This window comes from Hemiscyllium ocellatum, chromosome 8, assembly GCF_020745735.1.
Source record: "Hemiscyllium ocellatum isolate sHemOce1 chromosome 8, sHemOce1.pat.X.cur, whole genome shotgun sequence".
In the NCBI taxonomy this organism is placed as follows: Eukaryota; Metazoa; Chordata; class Chondrichthyes; order Orectolobiformes; family Hemiscylliidae; genus Hemiscyllium; species Hemiscyllium ocellatum.
The window spans coordinates 27,434,273-27,456,429 of NC_083408.1; the positions used below are offsets into that span (position 1 = coordinate 27,434,273).

Below are 22,157 nucleotides of genomic sequence, written 5' to 3' on the forward strand. Positions count from 1 at the left end.
CAGAGTGTGATTGTACCTGTGAAACTCTAAGGTAAAATATGCTGATATATACTGCATGAATAAAGAACATTGTGTCATGGAGCTTTATAATGCCCATACATAGAGTCATAGAGATGTACAGTACGGAAACAGACTCTTCGGTCCAAACTCATCCATGCTGACTAGATATCCGAAACTAATCTTGTCCTATTTAGATTGGATTAGATTAGATTATATTCCCTACAGTGTGGAAACAGGCCCTTCGGCCCAACAAGTCCATACAGACCCTCCAAAAAGTAACTCGCCCAGACCCATTTCCCTCTGATTAACACTCTGGGCAATTTAGCGTGGCCAATTCACCTGGCCTGCACCTCTCTGGACTGTGGGAGGAAACTGGAGCGCCTGGAGGAAACCCACTTGGTCCATCTCTCTCAATCCTTCCCATTCATATACAACACCAGATGCCTTTTAAATGTTGTAGTTGTACCAGCCTCTACCAATTCCTGTGGCAGGTCACAGGAGGAGGAGAGGAAAAGTAAGCATGTGTGCAGTGGAATCCCATCCAGCTAGCCAACCCACCCCTGACTGCACTGTTAGGTGCATATCGTTCATCAACCCTACCCCACCCCCTCCCCAATTGGTCATCCGCTCAGTTATTCACATAACTTCATTCACTTCCCCAGTGGACAAATGTTACCAAAGAGCAGTCTGTGAGGAGTATAGATCCCTGTAAAACACCAACTAACTATTTGGAGCATCTTGATCAAAGAGAGACACTTAGTAAAGTAGTTGAATTTTGTTTAGAGGAAGATTAAGGGTAGTGCAGTGGATGCTGTCTGCATGGGTTTTCATCAGTCATTTGTCACCTGCCCACATGCCAGACAGAGCATAAAAAAATTAAAACTCATGGGACATGGGTATGTAACAACGTGGGTCTATAGTTGGTTCAGAGATAGGAAATAAAGTGTAATGTTGGCAGATATGTTTGAGTGGAAAGTGGTTCTAGCAATATTCCACAGGCCTCAATGCCATGCCTTAGAAAATCCAAATGGCTCTCATCACTCTGTTCTAAAACCCTCCTCCCTGCACCTTACTCTTCTCCTGGCCCTCTTTGGCACAACTGTCAGCCTGCTCCCACTCTATGGTGGCCTGTCTAACTCCACCACCCACTCTGTGGCCTACTCAACATTCAACCCAACTTGACATGTGTTTCCCCCTCTATTACTAAGGATGTAGTAGCGGGGCATTCAGAAAATCAGAATATAATTGATCAAAGTCAGCATGTTGTTTAATAAACTTATCTGAGTTATTTGAGTATGTAACACCAGAAATAAGAGCAGGAGTAGACTATGGTGCCTGTTTGAGCCTCTGCCACAATCCAGTATGATTGTCTGCAACCTCACTTTCCCATTCACTCCCCAAATCCACTAAAGCCCAGTCTGTTTGACCTTTAACTATATTCACTAATAAAGTTGGATATTCCAAATTGTACTCTGGGTGAAATCATTTCACCTCAACTCAAATCCCTAAGCTGCCACTGTGCCCTGTGTTTAGAAATCCCTGACCAGCAAAGATTTCTCAGCATTTGTCCCATTTAAACCCTATTAATTTTGTATATTTATAAGTGATTCTTCCACAGAATATAGGTCCAGTTTGTTCAGCCTCTTGTTCCCTGTGTATGAATGTTCATGCCATTTATATCAAGTGTCAGCAAAAATCACATTTTGAACACACTCCCTGCAAACTAAAAGAAAATACTTGAGTGTTGTAACTTTTTTGAATAACCCAAGAGTCTGGGGAGCTTATTGTTCTCTGTTGCTTTATCCATGGCAATACCTTGTTTGGCACCCCACCTACAACTTCCAACATTTTCATCCTTTACCACTGATGCACAGAACCAGCAGTATGTACTGATATCTAAGTAACTATAGGCCAATTAGATTAACATTTGTCGTTGGGAAAATGTTAGTCTATTAGGAAGGGCATAATAGCAGAGCATTTAAAAACCCCAAATACAATCAAGAGAGTCAGCATGGTTTCATGAACAAGGGACCATGCCTGACAAATTTAAACCAGTTCTGTGAGAAAGTAACAAGCAGAGTAGATAATGGAAAACCAGAGGATATGATAGGTTTGGATTTCCATAGGACACTTGATAAGGTGTCATATACAAGGCTGCTTAATAAGATAAGTGCTCGTTATGTTAGGAGTGATATATTAATATATGTTTAGAGAATTGGCTAACTAATAGAGTTGAGATAAAGTGAGTACCTTCAGGATGGAAATTTGGAATGAGTGGTCTATCCAGTGCCTTTTATAATTCTGGAAAGATTTTATACTATTTCATATTCCCTTCCTTTTCAATTAAAGGTCAACATTCCATTTACCTTCCTTATTACCTAGATAGGTGGAATAGATTGAATGTGTACTCATTGAAGTTTAGAAGACTGAGGGAAGACCTTATTCAAGTAGTTCCTCTATAACAGTGATTGCTTTCTTGTGCAATCCCGTGTTATAGAAAAATTGCTCTTTAGAAACAGCGTTTAAAGTGTTAGTGATGTAATCGTGTTTCAGCCAACACACGTTTTAAAAGTTTGTGCTTTAGAAACAGTGTCCCAATTTGTCAATGTCATTATAGCGAATTCGTGCTAATGAAGTGTGCATTATAGCAGAATGACCTGTACAAGATTTTTAGTGGGCTTGACGTGGTAAATGCGGCAAGGCTGTTTCCCCTGTGCCAGTGTCTAGAACTAGACTGCATAATCTCAATGTACGGAGTTGCCCAATTATGGTGCGAATGATGAAGAATTTCTTTTCACAAACAATGGTAAACTGTGGAATTGTTCAGAGGGCTGTTGAGGCTGGGTCATTAAGTATGCTGAAGGCTGAGATAAACAGATTTTTAATCAGCAAGGGAATCTAGAGTTATGAGTGAAGTTGCAGATTATCAGATCAACCACAATCTTATTGAATGGCAGGGCAGACTCGATAGGCTGAATGGACTACTTCAATTTCCACATCTTCTGGTCTTGTGGTGCCATCTACACAGTTCCCTGCAGAAACTTCCCAAAGCTTCTCTAACAGCATCTTCCAAACTGGTAACCTGGACTGTGAAAAAGGACAAATTAGGAGATACATGGAAACTTTGCCATTTACAAGCTTCTCGCTAAGCGCCACACAATCCTGACTTAAAACAAAATCACTGTTCCTTCCCTGGTGTGCCAAAATTCCTTCATTCCTAGCAGCCTGCACTATAAGGATTGAAATAGCTAGAAAAAGGCAGCTCACCATAAACTCCAGAGCAATTAGGGATGGAAATGCAGGTCCAGCCAGCGATGCACATCCATGAATTAATTCCAAAGAAACAAAGTCAACTTGCTAATAAATGGTACCTTTTTTTTCCAGCCGTAGAAGTCATTGTGACCATTTGAAACCAGCAATTTTTGCATTTAACGTGGTGAGAGCAAGGTTAGATGTTTCAGGGTGTCTCTATTTTCAGCAAGATTCAATTCTGTACTACTGAATAAATGTTGAGAAAGATCGCAATATGTTGACTTTATGGTAAAAGTGTATGACTTCTATCAATTTGTGTTTCCAAAAGTGAAACTGGAGTCCTGAAAATGTTTTAGAAGTGCATTTTAGATTAGATATTTCATTGGTTCCTTCCTCAAATTTCTACCATTGTGGTAGTGCCAGTGGGTATAATTCTATACTGGAGATGCTAATGTATTATCTGAGAGAACAGTGTAAACCTGGTCAGCAAACTCTCACCCATATAAGTCCAAGAAGTTGTATATATGTATAATACATTAGATGTCCACCACCAACAGGCTATTTGGCCCAGTTAATTCATTCTGGCATTCATGTTTTCCATCTCTCCTCATCCACCCTGATCAGCTCCTGTTCCTCTTTTTCTCTTTTTTTTAAATTTTCTTTTTTAAAAACAGTTAAAAGTGACTCCTTAGAACCACAACCATCAAAACTATCCAGTGCTTTACTGAGTAGATGACGTTTGGAGATATGCACGCTTGTAAGTGGGCATCAAGTTCTGTAGTACATTGACCAGAAAATGAAAAGACTGGCATTTGGGACTGATGTGATTTTTGCTGCTGTTTGATGTTTAACTTTCTTCCCTTTTTGCTTCGGCAGGAGATGCTGCTGTCCTGTGACTTCAGCAAGTTTCATACCCTGAAACCCAAGATGCTGGAGTCTGTGGATGAAATGTTGGCCAACCACATCGCTGAGTTGATGAACCTGATCCGACAAGAAGAGGCGAGCAAGCCAGCGCAGGCTGTGACTGGCGGCGCATTTGATGGCAACGTGAACGGACCCTTTAACGAAGGGTATGGTGAAGGTGCTGGAGCAGGCATAGATGAAAGTGAGTGGATTGTGGCAAGGGAGAAGTCAAAGTATGATGAAATTTTCTACATGCTCTCACCAATTAATGGCAAAATCAGCGGGAACAATGCAAAGAAAGAAATGGTGAAGTCTAAATTGCCAAACACTGTGTTGGGGAAGATCTGGAAACTGGCTGACTACGATCGGGATGGAATGCTGGACGATGAAGAATTCGCTCTGGCCTGTCACCTGATTAATATAAAGCTCGAAGGATATGATTTGCCTGGTGAATTGCCAGGGCACCTCATACCTCCATCCCAGAGAAAGAACTGAATCAATTTAACATTTTAAAATAGAGACAAATTAGTGGATGGATGGCAGAAGAGCCCATCCATTAATTCTGGGGGAGGATGGTAAAGCCTGTAGATTTGAGTATACAAGATCTATTTTCTATACAATATAAATCTAAGATAGCCACTTAACTGTATTTGCTAAATCACATGCTGGTGCATAATAACTGAAAGATATAAAATATTAATGGGTCTCCCTGCAGTTTCTGATACTTCCCCAGAGTGCGACCCAGTGCTGTTGCTGAAACGTCTGACTAATATGACTGAGCAGTTCTCCATAAACTCCATGTTTTTGCACTGTCCTAACTGGATACGGATGTGCAGAGACCTTTCCACTCCTCCCCTCATGTCTTCCCCTCCTTCCTCCATCAGCTTGTTTTCTGGGTGGCTGAGCAGTCTTGATCTGGTACATGAGAGCAAGGTGTGAGAACTTTCTGCTCCTAAACAGGCTGTGAGCACCCTGATGGTAACTGCACACTGCCCTGTCAGTTCATTGTTTGTCAAAGCCTTCACTCCTTATGTAAAGCATTTCATGCCCATGATCTGGCATCTGACTACAGGTAAGGCTTGAACCTTTTGGGCATGTGATCACTGCAGTTCTAGGTGAGACCGTTAGCAAATGCTAAACTTGTAGCTGCTGTCAAGAGCTAAAGGTGGCATCAGCATAAAATGCAGAAGGAATTATTTATTAATTTATCTTTTAAAATTTTATATTTTAAACAAATATTCTGCTGACCAAATTATTTTTCTCTCCTGGCCTCCCATATTTTGTTTGGCAGAGACACAGTTAAGAGTTAGGGAGAGGAAAGTTTCATGCATGGTCAATCATTGAGGCATTGGCTTTAACTAGTGAGTAGCAAAAATACAACCAGAGGGACGGCAAGCCTTGAACCCTAGTCTCTGTGCTGCAGTGTGACGTTATGAACTGTGAAATGGAAAGTTAACTTAAGTTCACAGGACTGAAGGGCCTGAATTCTCTTGAACTGAGTCAGAAATAAGCATTCCAAATCACGGTGGTTCAGTTCAGAGTCTTGACTAGAACAAAATGGGCAGACCATACATCGTCTTGTATCAGTCGCACAAAAGTAGATGCGTTGCTTGCACAATAAAGCCTTCTCTTGCTTTCCTTGTTGCAGTGCCTCATGTTGACCTGCTTTGAAGATTGATCTTGTGTTGGAAGTCCTGTGCTGTAGCACAGGCTCCTTGTAGTAGCAATAGTATTATTGACCACCCTAAACAACAGCCACAATCTGCACTTATCATGTTGTGGAGGTGCCAGTGTTAGACTGGGGTGGACAAAGTCAGAAATCACATGACACCAGGTTGTAGTCCTACAGATTTATTTTAAATCACAAGCTTTTGGATCAGTCCTCCATCACGTGTGAAGGAGCAGTGATCCAAAAACTTATGATTTCAAATAAACCTGCTGGACTATAGCCTGGTATTGTGATTTTTGACTTTGCATTTATTATATGATTTTAAGGTGTAGGTGCAATATCTTACACTAGGATGAAGTTGCCAATGGAGTTATATAAGGATATATTTGCTTCCAAGACACCTCCCTGCACTTTTAAAACTGAGGTAATGTTATCAGAGCCATAAGAGATGCTGATAATTGTTCAGCAGCATCTGATGCTGTGGGTTCATTGAAAATTAGTTTGATCTGAGAGGTTGCCCATGCACTCATTCTTCTCTCAGTTATGCAGACATAAGAATTTTTATTCCTATTCAATCAGGTTCAATCATTATTAGAGTTGCTTGAGTCTTGTTCAATTGGGGAAAAGAGCCATTTGGAACATGGCAGGTATTTGTGAAACTGCATTGTTATTTGAAACATCGAGAGTCAAAATCAGGCATCAGCTGGCATGAAAGAAACTCAGCTCAAATAATGAAAAGTTATGCTGAAGTGTTGGCATAGTTGACATTTTGTCAAAGGTCAGAAAAATTACCCTGTGTGCAGAATGTGTGCATGCCTGTCCTTTTAGCATTCTTCTTGACTCTGCATCATTTTGCACATTTAAAAATAACATGTACAAATGAAGTGTAACTTTCTTGATCTTCTGTAATTTCTTAACAGGGTGAAGTTCTGAAAATCGTAATCTGAGAGCTGATGAGATGATATTGGTTAATACATCGTATTGCAAGTCACTTTACAGCCAGAGCTTTTAGGAAAGGTTCCATTTTTAAACTCAGCTGCTTCAGTGCAGTAGAGGGACACACCTGATTTTAGGTCAGTTCCATTTAGTGCTGATGCCACAGATGAGCTTTGTTTTATCTTGCCCTGTTTATGAAGTGCTGATAATTAAGCATATTTCTGTTTACTCAGCCCATTGAGAGAGTTTCAGGGAAATATTAAATGTGACAACTGAACTGGGGGCTACTGTGAACACTTCAGTGATGAAAAATGTTGGAAGGTGCAAACAAGTTCGGAGTGGCAATTCTTTATAGCAATGGTGCCAATGAGCTTTTATTGAGGCATGACAATATCATAACAAGAGATCCTAGGTGTGTAATGATAGTGTCTGGTCGTGGGAGATGGGTCCTGGATATGGCTGCTGATAGTAGCTTTAGCGTGTTATAAATGATCTCGCACAACACTGTTGAGCAACACACTTACCTAGTAATAGTATGTAACTCCCAAAGTTGTTCGTGCATAGTGTCATACAGCTGCTGAAACAGTTCAAACTGTCCATGCTGACCATGTTCCCAAACTAAACCAGTCTCACCTGCCTACATTGGCCCACATCCCTCCAATCTTTTCCTGTTCATGAACTTATCTTTTAAATGTTGTAACTTAACTGCATCCACTACTTTTGCTGACAACTCTTTCCACACACGATCCACTCTGTGTATAAATGTTGCCCCTCATGTCCTCCTTGAATCATTCTCCTCTCACTTTCAAAATATGCTCCCGTTCTAGGGAAAAGACCTTTGTCATTCACCTCATCCATGTCCCTTATGCTTCTTAAAACCTCAATAAAGTCACCCCTCCTCCTCCTATGCTCCAGTGGAAAAAAAAGTCACATTCTTTCCAGTCTATTTTTATATCTCAAACCTTCCATTGCTGGCAAGATCCTGGTAAATCTTTTCTGAACCCTCTCCAGCTTAATAATATCCCTCTTATAACAGGGTGGCCAGAACAGCGCACAGCACTCCAGAAGAGGCCTCATCAACATCATGCATGACATCAACATAACATTCAACTCCTATACTCAAAGGTCTGAGCAAGTGCGCTAAATGCCTTCTTAACCACCCTGTCTACCTGCGAAGCAAATTTCAAAGAATTAAGTACCTGAATGCCTAGGTGTCTGTTTTCGACAACACTACCTAGGGACCCACCACTAATTGTATAAGCCCTGTCCTTGTTTGTATTGCCAAAATTTATCTAAATTAAACATTACCTGCCACTCCTCAGCCTATTGACCCTTGCAATTCAAATTTTATTGATAGGTAGTTTTGGTTATTTCTATCTGATAAATGTGAAAAATTTAAAGTTAAGTGTATTTGCTCAATTATGACTATTTCTTTTTTGAAGTGAGTATGTTTATTTTAAGGCTGATCCACTGGCTGCACCTCTTGATATTAGCCCGCCTATATGTTACAGCAGCGTGTTGCAGTCCTTCTGATGGCTTGGAACAAATACCATTGCTTCGCGTAAATCTCTCAACAAATATAGCCTCCTATCTGTTTTTGCTGTCCTGTGTAATTCTGTTTGTATCACAGGATTTCAAGTATGTATAATCCTGTTGTACAGTTTTCCTGTCTGTCTAAGCCGTTTTCAAATGACAGGTTCTGACAGCTCAGAGCTCAAAGCTACCCATTTCCTAAACTACGAACACGCAGAGAACTTGTTTCTCAAGAACAGAATAAAGCACATAGCTGCTGCCATCTTGAGGCAATAAAATGATTGTAATATTGTCTCCAGTCACTGGCAACCCTCAGTTGAGTGGAAATGTCTTTTACCTGCTGGCTGGCAGACTTGTCCTGGGAACAAGCATTCTCAAACAGTAGTCTTTCAATTCACTGTCTACTTGTGAATCCACAGTGTAGATCCTCAAATAGCTGCTATTGAAACTACTTGATTAATCTTTGTTAGTGGAAATAGATCTCATGAGTGCAACCTTTTCGTGTATAATATATGCAGAAATTAATTTCGAGGAATAACAGGAGACTGCGATGAATTTACAACCTAGCTCTCCCTTTTGACTGGAAGAAAAATCTTAAATGGAATCTAGTAAACAATGAATCCTGTCTGAGAATCCAGAGTTCTGGCACCTTGATAATTCCTGATGTTTTGCAGGCAAGTGAAGATTGAACAAGCTGCTTGTTGACACTGTTCAAATTATTTCAGTTTCTCTCTGCGGGATGAGAGATTGTTCACCTCTGCACCTGAATTTGGATATCAAACTTAGTTCAAATGGGAATTACTATTATGAAAAATTGTTATAAAAGCTGGAATTCCAAATAAAAGAGTAAAAATTGGCAATGCTTGGCAGGTCTGACAGCAAATATAGTTAGAGAAAAATGGGGTTAACGTTTCAGATTGATGATCTTTCATCAGAACTGGGAGAGCGAGAAATGTGATAGGTTTTCAACAAAGGGTGGCGTGTGAGAATAAACAGAGTTAAGGAACTTCAGCCTTGAGTATTGCTGATATGAAAGGCGACATTTTGCGATTGTCCCAATGAGTGCAAGATACAAAACTTTGACGAAAAGTCTTTTTGTTTTGTTTCAGCAGTACTTGAGTTCTGTGCTACCAAACAACTATTGGAACTTCAGGCTGTTGTTCCTCAGAGTTAAAGGTTTCAGATTTGCAGTCTTTTACTGGAACTTTGGTCACAGACCTGAAACATTAACTCTGTTTCTCGCTCCACAGACGCTGGCGACTTGTTTTTTTTTTATTTTATATGTTGATCTGGATATTTATTCCCCCAGTGAATGGAATGTCTCTATTCTGCCAAGAAGCTGGCATCTTGACACTGCAGCTCATTGCTGAACCACATTGCTTGAATGTTTGTAATATTCCATACGAAGTAATGAATCAGAAACTGTTACAATGTGCAAGTTAGAGGGGTTGGTGGTGTGGGGGCTGTGTGAATGCTAGTTGTGAGTTTTCAAGTGAAGATTGAGCCTTCTGATGGGTGGCTCATTGAATTTTTCACTGTTACTGACCTTGGACAGGAACCAAATCTGCCACCTAACTGAGAATTAAACAAAACCCCCTCTAACTGTCTGCTGGTCTCAGTTGAGAAGTACCAAATATCAAAAATATATTTACGACAGATGTGGTTGACAAGAGGCTAGACCTCATTGACTCTGTCATTAACTTGATTTTTATCAATAAACTGTTGTCAGAATGTCGGTCACAAACTGAAAGGGGGAATAAATATTGAAGATAATGGAAACAATAAACAAAACACATACATATTTGTCAAATAAAAATATTGAGATCCTATGAAGGTTACAAGCAAAAGTAAATGGTTCACATCCATCGAAGTAACCTTATTTCAAGCATGGGTGCTGCATCCCGTTACAGCTAAACCTCTTGGATAATGAAATAATATTTGTATCAGCCTTTTCGCCCCTCAGGTGGATGCATAATCCTCTGACAGATTCCTTGCATGACTTGTATTTCATCTGAATTTAGTTATTTTATCATTTAGAGATGTCAGGTGTTTCATCCATCAACACATCTCTAAATTTCCCCTCTCGTTGATCATGAGGGAAAAGGGTAGTGCTTTCTGTGAAATGAAATTTAAAGGGATGTATTAGTAACAGTTATAAGATTCTTTTTATAGTGCAATGAGCATTGAAACTAAATGCTGAAGTTCGAAAATTGCTTTAATAAGAGGATTAATGTGACAGTTACACTGAACACAGCTAATGATAAAATTCCTTTGTACCCAAGCTGAGATCTGTTAAAGCTTGTTTTGCTGTTGCATTTGATGTTTAACTGCAACTACCTACAGTGTTTTCAGTAACCCAGCAGTACATCCTCCTGTACTTTCTGCATAGCCTGCATACCCCTCTTTTTGATGTACAGTTGGCTGTGCGACTCTTTCTGTTCAGCTACAGGTCTGTTTTTTTTTGGGATGGTTGTTCATCAGGCTTCCAGTTTGAGATGTCAGTGAACTAACTTTTGGATGCTGTTAATTCAAGTAAGTTTTCCTACTCTAAGGCTTGAAAATATTGAGCTATCTTTATTGTTGATCCTTGGCACTGTGTTCCTGTTCTTAATGACTGGGGAAGAGGTGAGGAGAAAGGTGGGGGAGTGTCCTCTTATTCAGTGGCACTCTGATGCCTGAGGGATACAGCTTTGGTTAAGGAGGTTGAATTTCACCCACCTTGCCCTTGTGATGGGAGCATCTCGCTGGGGTCCCTCTTCAATCTGAGACCTAGGATGGATGGCATACCAGCAGCAGCCACTGACATTCCAGTTATTAAGTGCTGAAGAGCTTTTGCTGGATGGGACATGCAAACGCTGGGCCCTTGATCCAAGGGAGGAGGCTGGTGAAGTAGCTGTGGGACACAGTATGAGATGGCTGTTTCCAAAAAAGAGCTGGTGTGGGGTTTTAAGAGCCTCCGATCAACAGCTGAGACCCTGCCATGGCCCCAGGTTTCCTGTCACAAGGATCTGTCACTGTCAGATTGTGCTTTACAACTAAATGTTTCTGTTTGTTATCCATTTGTGATTTTTCATATAAATGGTGGAGTATGAGAAATTCATGTTTGCTGTGAGAATTTTGCATATCGTATCAATTGTACAATCACACTTAATACTCTAAAGAAATTGACTCATTTCATTTGCCTCCCATCTACTTTAATTGTACTTATGAAATCTTGTTTCAAAAAAGCAATGAGCAGAAAAGAGGTGGACTACAGAGCTGCCAAATTTTATCTCCTACTGCTTGGGCTCTGTGCCACTGTCACAACTACATACCATTCTTGAGGAAAACTTTCAACAAATGTGAATGATGAGGGTGTGCTGACTGCTGTGATGAGCACTATGTTGCCCTGCTCAGACTCTAACCGAGTGGTTTACGCTAGATAGGTATTTTTGTATGCTGGAGGAAGCCGGACGGGTGATTTGCTGTAGGTTAGTGAGCATTGCGCTTCAATCAGCTTCTGGGGGATTGCAGTGAATTGAAACCGTTCCAGGTGTACTGGACAAGTTTGTGTTGTGCACGTCCAGCACAGATAGCTTGATCCTGTCCCTCTTACCTGAGAGATTTGCAGCCTGTTACAGAGAAGCATCAGCAGAAGACGCAGCCAAAATAAAAAAAATTGATCTCTTGTCATTATCTATGTTGGCAAGCTGAACAGATTCATTATGTTGGGAAAGGGAAAGAAGATGACTGATAAATCCACTGTTGTTGTATTCTTACTGTTTAAACTTACAAAATGAAGTACTGCTACAGAGGTTTTTCCAAAGTGCCTTCTGAAAATGTAAGAGACACGCCAATATATATTTTTTGTTTGTGACAGACCAGTGGATTTTATTGCAAATGAGGGACTTTGATCAGCTGTCAAACCTGTTCTGTTTCTGCAGTTTTCTTTCTGGGGCTGTTAACTTGTCAATGTATTTAATATTGCACTGTATATTTTTGGACAAAACTGTAGCTCGGCACATTGACATGAGAATATACTGTTCAAAAGTATTCCTTAGGACTGTTTCTGATGGATTGTTACTGCATGTACCAACCTTGGAAAAGTCACAAACTTAACTGGCTTATCTCAGATGTGCCCAAGTATTAGGCAACTCTGGATAGTTTATGAATGTAACTTCAAAGTGATACTAGAAATGTATTTAAAAACCTGCTTCTGCTTTATATACAACTCTTAAACTTGAATCCTGGACCGAGACTTTAAACATGGCATATCTATTTTTTCTTTCAATTATTCCTATATTTGAGCAGATAGAATGATGTTACAGTTTTAAAATTGTTAGATTTGCAACTTCACTGTAAAATTGCATTAGAAAATTCTCTATGAATAAAATTAAAATTTTAATTTCTAGCTTAGTGTGACTTTCTTTGAATTGTTGTGATTACATTCTTGTGTCACCTTTATGCAAGCATAATCTTTGAGGTGGGAAAGTGAATGATCAGGGAAAATGGACACTGTGTGAAGAGAGATTAAGCATCTTGCCCTGTGGCTTTGTAACGCATCTAAGTGCAGTTCAATAGGAAAATTTCAATAGCTCACTTATATTCTGCTTGGCATCTCCATTGTATCAGATAACACCACTTCAAGCTTGTTAATTGTGTGGTCAAAATGCAGCCAACATGTGGTGTTGGCTGTGGTGAAGTTGAGAGTCTGGCTTATCACGAGTGGGATTCTCTTGGTTCGTATGGGTGCTGTCCTCCTGAGCAGAGTTGAGATTTCCCCCAGTGGAATTCTATAGACCTTGGAAGTCTACATCAAACCTGGAATTGTTTCCTGAGGTCCAATGATCACCTTGGTTAACTTATCTCATTATATTGACCAAACTGTGACATTCGATCTTATGCGGCCTCGGGAATAATGCTTACCTGAGAGTCGAGAATTCCTGTTTGGATTAAATGAGGGTTTTTGCTGAGAGTTATGAAACACTGAGATTATGGAAAAAGATGCAATAATCAAGTGTTTGATGCTTCCTGTATTTCTCAGATTGTGCAGCTTAATGCACCACCTTCCCCAGTTGTGGCAATGCAAACTCTTACGAGGGGCAAAAAAAGAAGCAAAGACAGTTGTGGACAATTTTTGAGGAAAAAATCAGGAAGCCAGTGTTCACATAAGGAATCTCCAGAACAACATAGGAGAAAATAATTCAATGCAGAGTACCTTTATTCCAAATTTATCCTGGAAACCCTCAGAGAAAGTGTGCCAAACTAATGGAAAGAATAAGTTTGTGTTTGCACAATTTCTTTCAAAATCTCAGGATGCCCAAAAATACTTTATCCTGAATGAAGAGCTTCTGAAGTGCAGTTATTGTCATATAGTAGAAAGTAGGAGAGCCGATTTACATACAGTGTAATCTGTTTCAGTGAGGGAGTAATTGGAGAATGTGTTTTTCCTTTGCTTGTTTCCTCACAATAAACGCTTCAATAAGCATTAGACAAGAAAAAGAATAGGTACAATGGGCACTCATTCCTTAGAGGATGAGACCGGTGATTTTAATAATGAGAATCTAGGAAATGGAAGAAGAATCTAGGAAATGGAAGAAGATTTTTAAAATCATCTTAATAGCAGAAGACCCAAGAAGTAAACCAAGCGTATTTAAAGTAAGAGGCAAAAGGGAGAGATGAACTTAATGCAAACATAGCCATTAGAAAACAACCTATAAGACTTGAGCATGACAACTTGTGTGGACCCAATGGCCTGCCCCCTAGGGACGTAAGGAAGTGCAAGTACAGACTGTGAATACATTACTGTAATCTACCAACATTCCTTAGATACTGGAAAGGTTCTAATAGATTTGAAAAGTGCAAAAGTGACACCACTGTTCAAGAAAAGAGAGAGATGGAACATATGTCATTGGGAAAATGTTAGAATCCATGATTAAATAGCATTTAGAATATTACAATATAATCAGCAGTCACATTTATAAGGATTTTATTAGGAAATATATAGTGGTGGGGGGGGGTGGGGGGAGAGGAAATGCTGGTTTGAACTGCTTTGAGAATCGACCAGTTTTATTTTGTAACTTGACGCAAAAGTTGGAACAGCATGGTGTTCTTTTTGTGGCACTGTATTTGATACTTTGTACTGGCAATTGATGTCTTTGGGGGGGAGAAAAGAAGTAACTACCCAGCAAAAGAGTTTAGATTGGTTTAAAGTAGCAATTTGGCACTGAACTGAGAGGAGAGAAAACAATTTAGATACAGACCTGTAAAAAGCCTGCAGTACGTGAAATCACTGTCTCTTTAATTGGAAAATAAATAACACTTAAAGACTTTGCAAAGGAAAACTTCTAAATCAGGCTAAAGACCTGGGTCAATTGATCAGCTACTGATCGAGAACGCCAAACGTCAAGAAAAGAGAATTGAGAGAAGAGTTACTTAATTCTACCCACTTTGGCTTAGATTTTGATCCACAGACATTTTCTGCCTATATTTTCCACCCATAAGGTTCCTAAAAAGACTATTTTGACCACCTGTCCGTCCTTTGAATGAATTTATATGTGTTGGATTTAAAGGACAGATTATTTAAGTTTGCATTAGTAATTACTAGTTTTTATAATGTGAGAGGGCAATTTTATAAATGTTTTTGTTTTATTGTTCATTGATGGGACCTGGTATGTCCTTTATCAAAGATAGTGCTCTCAGCCAGGCATTGATTGTCTTAGAAATGAAATTTCACACTTTACTGTTAGAGTAGTGGGGCTTGACTTCCAGCACAACCAATCCCACTCTGGTCATGATAACATGGTATACTGAAAGTGTATAATTTTGGTCTGTCACTTAAGGAAAAATGTCCTTGTGTTGAAAACAGTTCAGAGAAGGTTTATTTGGTTAATTCCTGCGATGAAGCTTTTTTTGTTGGAAGGTTGAGTGTGTTGGGTCTATACTCACGAGGGTTTAGGAGATTAAAAAGCGAACTTATTGAAACAAATTTCTGAGGGGGTTTGACAAGGTAGAAGCTGAGGGGATGTTTTATTTGTGGGGTAATCTAAAACTAGGACTGAAAAGCTTAAAAATAAGGTGCCCCTTATTTAAAAAGTAGATAAGGAGGAATTTCATCCCTCAGTGTATCTAAAGTTTAGAATTCCCTACCCCACAGATCAATGCAGGTTGGGTCACTGAATTAATTCATTGTTGAGTGAAACAGATTTTTGATTAACAAGGAATTAAAGGTTATGGATAGTTAGACAGGAATGTAGCTTTGAGGCTGCAATTGGATTAGCCATGATGTTATTGAATGGCAGAACAGGGTTGAAAAATTGAATAGTTTACTCCCATTCCTGTTTAATGTGTTCTTGTTCCTCAGCTTAAGTGACTAAAACTTGGTTATTGATCAGGACAGCTGCAAAATTCTCCCCTACTCGTGTTTAAAATCACATCTAGGGATGTTTTTTACACCCACCTAATGGGTAGACTGTTTGATGCACTTTCCTCAGATAATCAATTAAAGTGTCAGCCTTGATTTTGTACTCAGCTCTTTAAAAGTGGACTTGATCTCATGTTCTTCTGACTCAGAATCCTACCAGGATGTAATGTTCATCATAGATTGAAATGATATTGCCCAAAGCAATTTCACATACTCACTTTGCACTTTCCATTTGATTTAAGACTCTGTGTATGCTGGATTTAGACCCAAATACCAAAGTGCAGTGTGTTCATCCATTATGTACTACCTGCCTTTTTTACCTATCGCTTGTACTTTCAATTACTTTCCCAGTTTGTTGCCTGACAACTTGCTACATCATCTATTAGTCACCAAAATCTGTGTCATCTTTAGAAGGAGAGCTGAGAAATGATTATGATAAAATCAACCTTTGCCTTCTGAGTATAATCTGAGCACTTTATTGCCCATTGGAGCCAAGCTATTCTCAGCCTTATCTACACATAAGGAATTTTTATAAGTTCTCATGATTCCAAGCATTCATCAACCTTTTGATCACAGGAGAGTTTCCTTGTTGGGTGTGGAGAGCATTTAGTTGGCATGTGATTCCTTAGTTTTGACCTGGGAAAATATGACCTAGAGTTAGAGTTGTACAGTACAGAAACTGATCCTTTAGTTCAACTCGTCCATGCAGATCAGGTATCCTAAATTAATCTAGACTTATTTGGCAGAGCGGTAATAGCATAAATTCTGTGCCTGTGCGCTTCCCTCCACTTCACCTGGTGAAGGTGCTGCGTTCCAAAAGTTTGAGATTTCAAATAAACCTGTTGGACTATAACATGGTCTGAAAATGTGTTGCTGAAAAAGCGCAGCAGGTCAGGCAGCATCCAAGGAACAGGAGATTCGACAGTTCGGGCATAAGCCCTTCTTCAGGAATGAGGAAAGTGTGTCCAGCAGGCTAAGATAAAAGGTAGGGAGGAGGGACTTGGGGGAGGGGCGATGGAGATGCGATAGGTGGAAGGAGGTCAAGGTGAGGGTGATAAGCCGGACTGGGGTGGGGGCGGAGAGGTCAGGAAGAAGATTGCAAGTTAGGAAGGCGGTGCTGAGTTGTTTTTGAGCTGGGTTTTTTAATCCCACTTTGCTGCCTGTTTTTGTTTTCTTCCCTTCCAATATATGTCAAACTCTATTTAACAAATTATAGTTAACTTTTGGGTCCTATTAGTCAGAATTTATCGGGGCAGGTGGAAATGAGCTGAGATTGCAATCCAATCAGCTGTTATTATTTTGAACAGCAGAACAGGTTACAATGGCCAAATAGCGGTCTCCCGCTCCAAATTTGTGTGCTCATTTCCTGCTTCTAATCTGTCTCCACTACACTTTCAAGCAGTGCATTTGAGACCATACCTATTCTGAGAAACAGCAGCTAATAATCACCGAGCTGCTATCAATCCATGTGAATTGAATGGTGGGGCACATGCACATAAAAACTCAACACCCCCATCACAAATAGAGGCCCCAGTTTTTGTTTTTCCCTCAAGACAGTGGACAGCACTTAAGTGAATGTACGCAAAGCATAGGCAATGCTGTTGCCTGCTGCATAGGTGAAAGATGAGGGGCCATCCGAAATGCCATTGTGGCTAAGTGTACCAGACTGTGGAATGCAGTCCACCAATCTGTCCATTAAGATCTATTATGAGAAGGCACCTGGGTATTTCAGGGGGCCGTTGATAGATAAACTATACACTATTATAAGGTTTCCCTTTTTGTTAACTCACTGGATGTGGGTGTTGGCTGACTGGCCAGCATTTATTGCCTGTCTCCAGTTGCACTTGAAGTAATGGTGAGCTGCCTTCATTAGCCATTGCTGTCTATATGCTGTAGGTAGACTTAGGAGGCCATTCCAAGATTTGACCTTGCGATAGTGAAGGAATGGTAATGTATTTCCAAGTAAGGTTGGTGAGTGGTTTGGAAGACAACTTGCAGATGATGTGTTTCCATGTATCTGCAGTTCTTGTTCTTCTAGATGGAAGTAATTGTCAGTTTGGAGGTTGCTGTCAAAGGATCTTTGGTGAATTTCTGCAGTGCATCTTGTAGAGAGTACACACTCCTACTACTGAGTGCCAGTGTTGGAGGGAGTGGATGTTTGTGGATGCGGTGCCAATCAAGTGGACTACTTTGTCCTGGATGATGTCAAGCTTCTTGAGTGGTGTTAGAGCTGCACTCATCCAGGGAGGTGAGGAGTATTCCATCACACTCCTGACTTGTGACTTGTAGATAATGGACAGACTTGGAGAGTTGGGAGGTGAGTTACTTGCTGCAATATTCCTAGCCTGTGACCTACTCTTGTGAATTTCTGGTTGACAGTAACCCCCAGGCTGTTGATCGTGGGAAATTCAGAAATGGTCACACCATTGAATGTCAAGGGGTATCTGTTACATTGTCTGTTATGTGGCGTGAATGTTATTTGCTATTTGTCGCCCAAAACCTGGATTTTGTTGCATTTGAACATGGACTGCTTCAGTATCTGAGTATTTATGAATGGTGCTGAACATTATGCAGTCATAGGTGTATCTCCACCTCTGACGTTAGAATGGAGAGAAAGTCATTGATGAAGCAGCTGAAGGTAGTTGGGCCGAGGACACTATCCTGAGCAACACCTGCAGTCATGTTCTGGAGCTGAGATGACTGACTTCCAACAAGCACAACCATCTTCCTGTGTGCCTGGTATGACACCAACTAGTTTTGCTAGGGTTCCTTGATGCCACACTTGGTTAAATACAGTCTAGATATAAAAGGCAGACACACTCACCTCACCTCTGGAATTCCTCTTTTTTGTCCATCTTTGAACCAAGGCAGCAATGAGGTCAGGAGCTGAGTGGCCCTGGTGGAACCCTTACTGGATGTCAGTGACCAGGTTATTGCTGAGTAGGTGCTGCTTGATAGCACTTTTGATAACACCTCCCACTTTACTAATAATTGAGAATAGACTAACGGGGCAGCAAATGACTGGGTTGGATTTGTTTTGTAGTTTTCCACATTGTCAGGTAAATGCCAATGGTCTAATTGCATTGGAACAGCTTGGCTGGGGAGGCACAAGTGATAACCTGCTGCCTTGTGACAAATGGGCAATTAAACTGCCTGCAGAAAGAATTTCCTGAAACAAACTGGCTAATTGCAGGACATGCTACTTAAACCAAGAGCTAACACTGAACAGGGAGCTACTTCTGATAAGAAGGCGAGCTGCAGACTTGATGGCCTCAGAAGTGTAATCACTTTTGGGGATGAAAGAATCAAACAGCTCATTATTATGTCATAACACAAACTTGAAAGAGAGAAAGTTGGTCTAAGAATCCAACATACGAATAATTCAGCAGCAGAACTTCAAAGAACAACACTGCACAAGGACTGAACCCTGGACACTTCAGGGGACAGACATTGTTGGTTGGAATCATAGCTAAATTCCACCATTAATTAGGTAATAGTCAAGTTGAGTTGTGAGACTTAGCTTGCTTACTTTGAAGGGTCTTATTTTGGTTGCTACCTGCATTAAAGTTTCAATCATTGTTTCAGTATTTGATATCACCTTTTCATTTTGACTGAAGCTGCAAAGCAGCTATTGTATTTCAGCTGCACCCTGCCTCTTTGTTCTTTTCCAGTATTTTTCTTTCAGTTGTGTGTAGGGACTTTCACAGCTCTACGCGTGTGTCTCTTTCCGAAGCTACGTGCCTCAGCTCTTCAACAATTCAACTCGACTCCATTTCTGACTATATTATGAACTCTCAAGATAACATTCAAGCCTGCACTGTGTCTTATTAAAACTGGCTGTAAGGTAGACATGGCCATCGGTGCTTCATGGTAGAAGTCACTGAATACAGCAAGTCAGGAGGCACATGGATACAGTGTTACATTTAATCCAATACAATGATCTCTATCCTCCTATAACAACACCTTCTTGATCGTCCCCTAACTTCCTTCATCGCCTCATTCTCAACACTTTCTTTAACTGTCTAGAATTAATTTCCTAAAAGATGAGTGATGGACCGGTTTAATGCACTGCTTACATCCTGTCTCTTTGGCTAAACTTTTGGTCGCTCTTCCTAAGCCTTACATTGGTTAGGTATAATTTTTTCTTTAATAACAACAAACCTTTTAAGTGCTATGGGATATTTCAATATTGTTAAAGGTTATTTGAATTTCTCACCCATTGCTCACAATTCCCCTAGCCCAAATTGACTTTCCTGTCTCCATTTCTGAGTTTGGAGAGTGGAAATAATGCATTACTGGGAGTTAAGTGGTAAACCCGGGCTGAAAAACTACTGCATGCAGATGAACGGAGATATTATCAGGTTGAGAGATGAAATTGAGGTTAATTATTTGAGTAATTTCTGAGCCTTAGTCTTTGCCCTCTTGTTTAGGGAGTGTCGCTTCCTCCCTTCCACCCCCTATCTCAGTACATTCATTTCTCTGCCATTTCAGATCTGATTTGTGGCTTTTAACCGTGCTGTTGGTCAGGTGCCTAGCAAGGAGGACTGTAAATACCTTTGAGTTATTATCAGAGGTCACAGGAAGAAAATGAAAGTCATCTCAGGGACTGGAATAGATTAAGAAAGAGCTTGACCTAAATCTTTGTCCGTGAGGGAGAACTGGTGCAGCTCATTCTTATACACTCAGAGATTTGGCAACACCGATCATTACTGTTGGAAGATTCAACCAGAACAGGTAAGGAGTCATCGGAATATGTACCTCTGAAACTTTTGCATTTGCTTCAGGTAATTTGAAATGGTTATTGGTCAATTTTTGCAGTTTTAAAAAAAAATACATATGCCTAAATAAACAGAGATAAATCAAATTTTAATTCGGAGCATAAAGATTGTGTTCCATTTCGTAAACTTTGAACGGAGGCGGTTTCTACTTTCTGAAAGTAAGAAGGAATCTTGGATCTCAAGCCGTGATTGGCCTGACCTAGAATCTTTTTGAATTTTAAGCAACCTTCATATGCTGTATGGTAGGAAAGCTTTCACCATGACTGACAGTTAGTGAATCCATCAACGTTGGCCCAACATTGATTTGTACCTCTGTCATTTCCTATATTTATCAGCTCAGTGGGGGTCCGTTTAGCTCAGTTGGCTGGATGGTTGGTTTTGCGAAGCAATATGAAGTCAACATTGTGGGCTCAATCCCGGCACCAGCTGAGGATACCATAAAGGACTCTTTCACAACTTTTCTGCTTGCCTGAGGTGTGGTGATCCTCAGTATAAATCACCACCAGTCGTGGCTCTCTAATAAAAGAGCAGCCTTCTGATCTGGTATGACTACGGCAATTTAGAACATAGAACAGTACAGCGCAGAACAGGCCCTTCGGCCCTCAATGTTGTGCCGACCCGTGAACTATTCTAAGCTTATCCCCCTACACTATCCCACCATCATCCATGTGCTTATCCAAGGATTGTTTAAATCTCTCTAATGTGGCTGAGTCAACTACATTGACAGGTAGGGTGTTCCACGCCCTTACCATTCTCTGAGTAAAGAACCTGTCTCTGACATGTGTCTTAAATCTACCACCTCTCAGTTTGTAGTTATGCCCCCTTGTACAAGCTGACGTCATCATCCTAGGAAAAAGACTTTCAATGTCTAATCATCTGATCATCTTGGCTTGATTTATTGGCTTAATGGATAGCAGTCTCTCTCGCCCCTGGTTGGAAGGTTATATGGTCAGGTCTCACTTCTGAAACACCTATAAAGCAAAATCTATGCTGATTGGAATACTGATGGAATGCTGCATTTTGTTTTGGATCAAATATTAGATTGAGGTCCTGTTGGTGCAATCAGTCAAACATAGAATGGTGCTCTTTGAGGAAGAGCAATGAAATGATCCCCTCTGACCTGAATAATATTGATCTTAAAGTAATACAATTAAAACAGCCTTTCCGATTGTTGTAGTTTGTAATGCAATTGGAGCTGCAGTTCCTATATTATAACATTGACAAAACTCCATACCTCATTGACTGTAAAGTATTTTGGGGTGTCCTGGGATTGTGAAAGACACTGTATGACAACAAGAAATTAAAGATTTTGCCATCCTTCAACCTTTTACAATCTTTGTCATTTTAAATCTGCAAAAGACTGGTTAGACACATAAGTGATACATAGACTATGAAGCAAATAACTTAATTAACACAGAACTGAAGCTTTCTGACTTAATAGTTATATCACCATTATCTCACGTTGGGAATCGGTAATTCATCCAAAAACAGTAATGCAACGCTACCAAGACTCAATATGTATTTTACAGAAAAGAACACACAAATGAATGAATTCATTATCTGACGAGAAAAAAAACCTTTACATCAAAATACCTAAAGCTGAAATGCATCATATCCTAGAAGATGTTAGTCTTCCCCCTAATTGTCACCATTATTTTCCCTTGTCACTCTTGTACATTGGTAA

The 22,157-nt window shown here is 40.1% G+C and overlaps 1 protein-coding gene across 1 annotated transcript in view; it reads left to right on the forward strand.

The window, feature by feature from the left end:
* LOC132818075 (EH domain-containing protein 1-like) overlaps positions 1-12,592 on the forward strand; it is a 66,702-nt gene extending 54,110 nt beyond the window's left edge. The window contains exon 6 of the mRNA XM_060828728.1: positions 4,129-12,592. Coding sequence (XP_060684711.1) covers positions 4,129-4,650 — 522 coding nt within the window. The 3' untranslated portion in view covers positions 4,651-12,592. The remainder of the gene's footprint in view (positions 1-4,128) is intronic.
* The last annotated feature ends 9,565 nt before the right edge of the window (positions 12,593-22,157 follow it).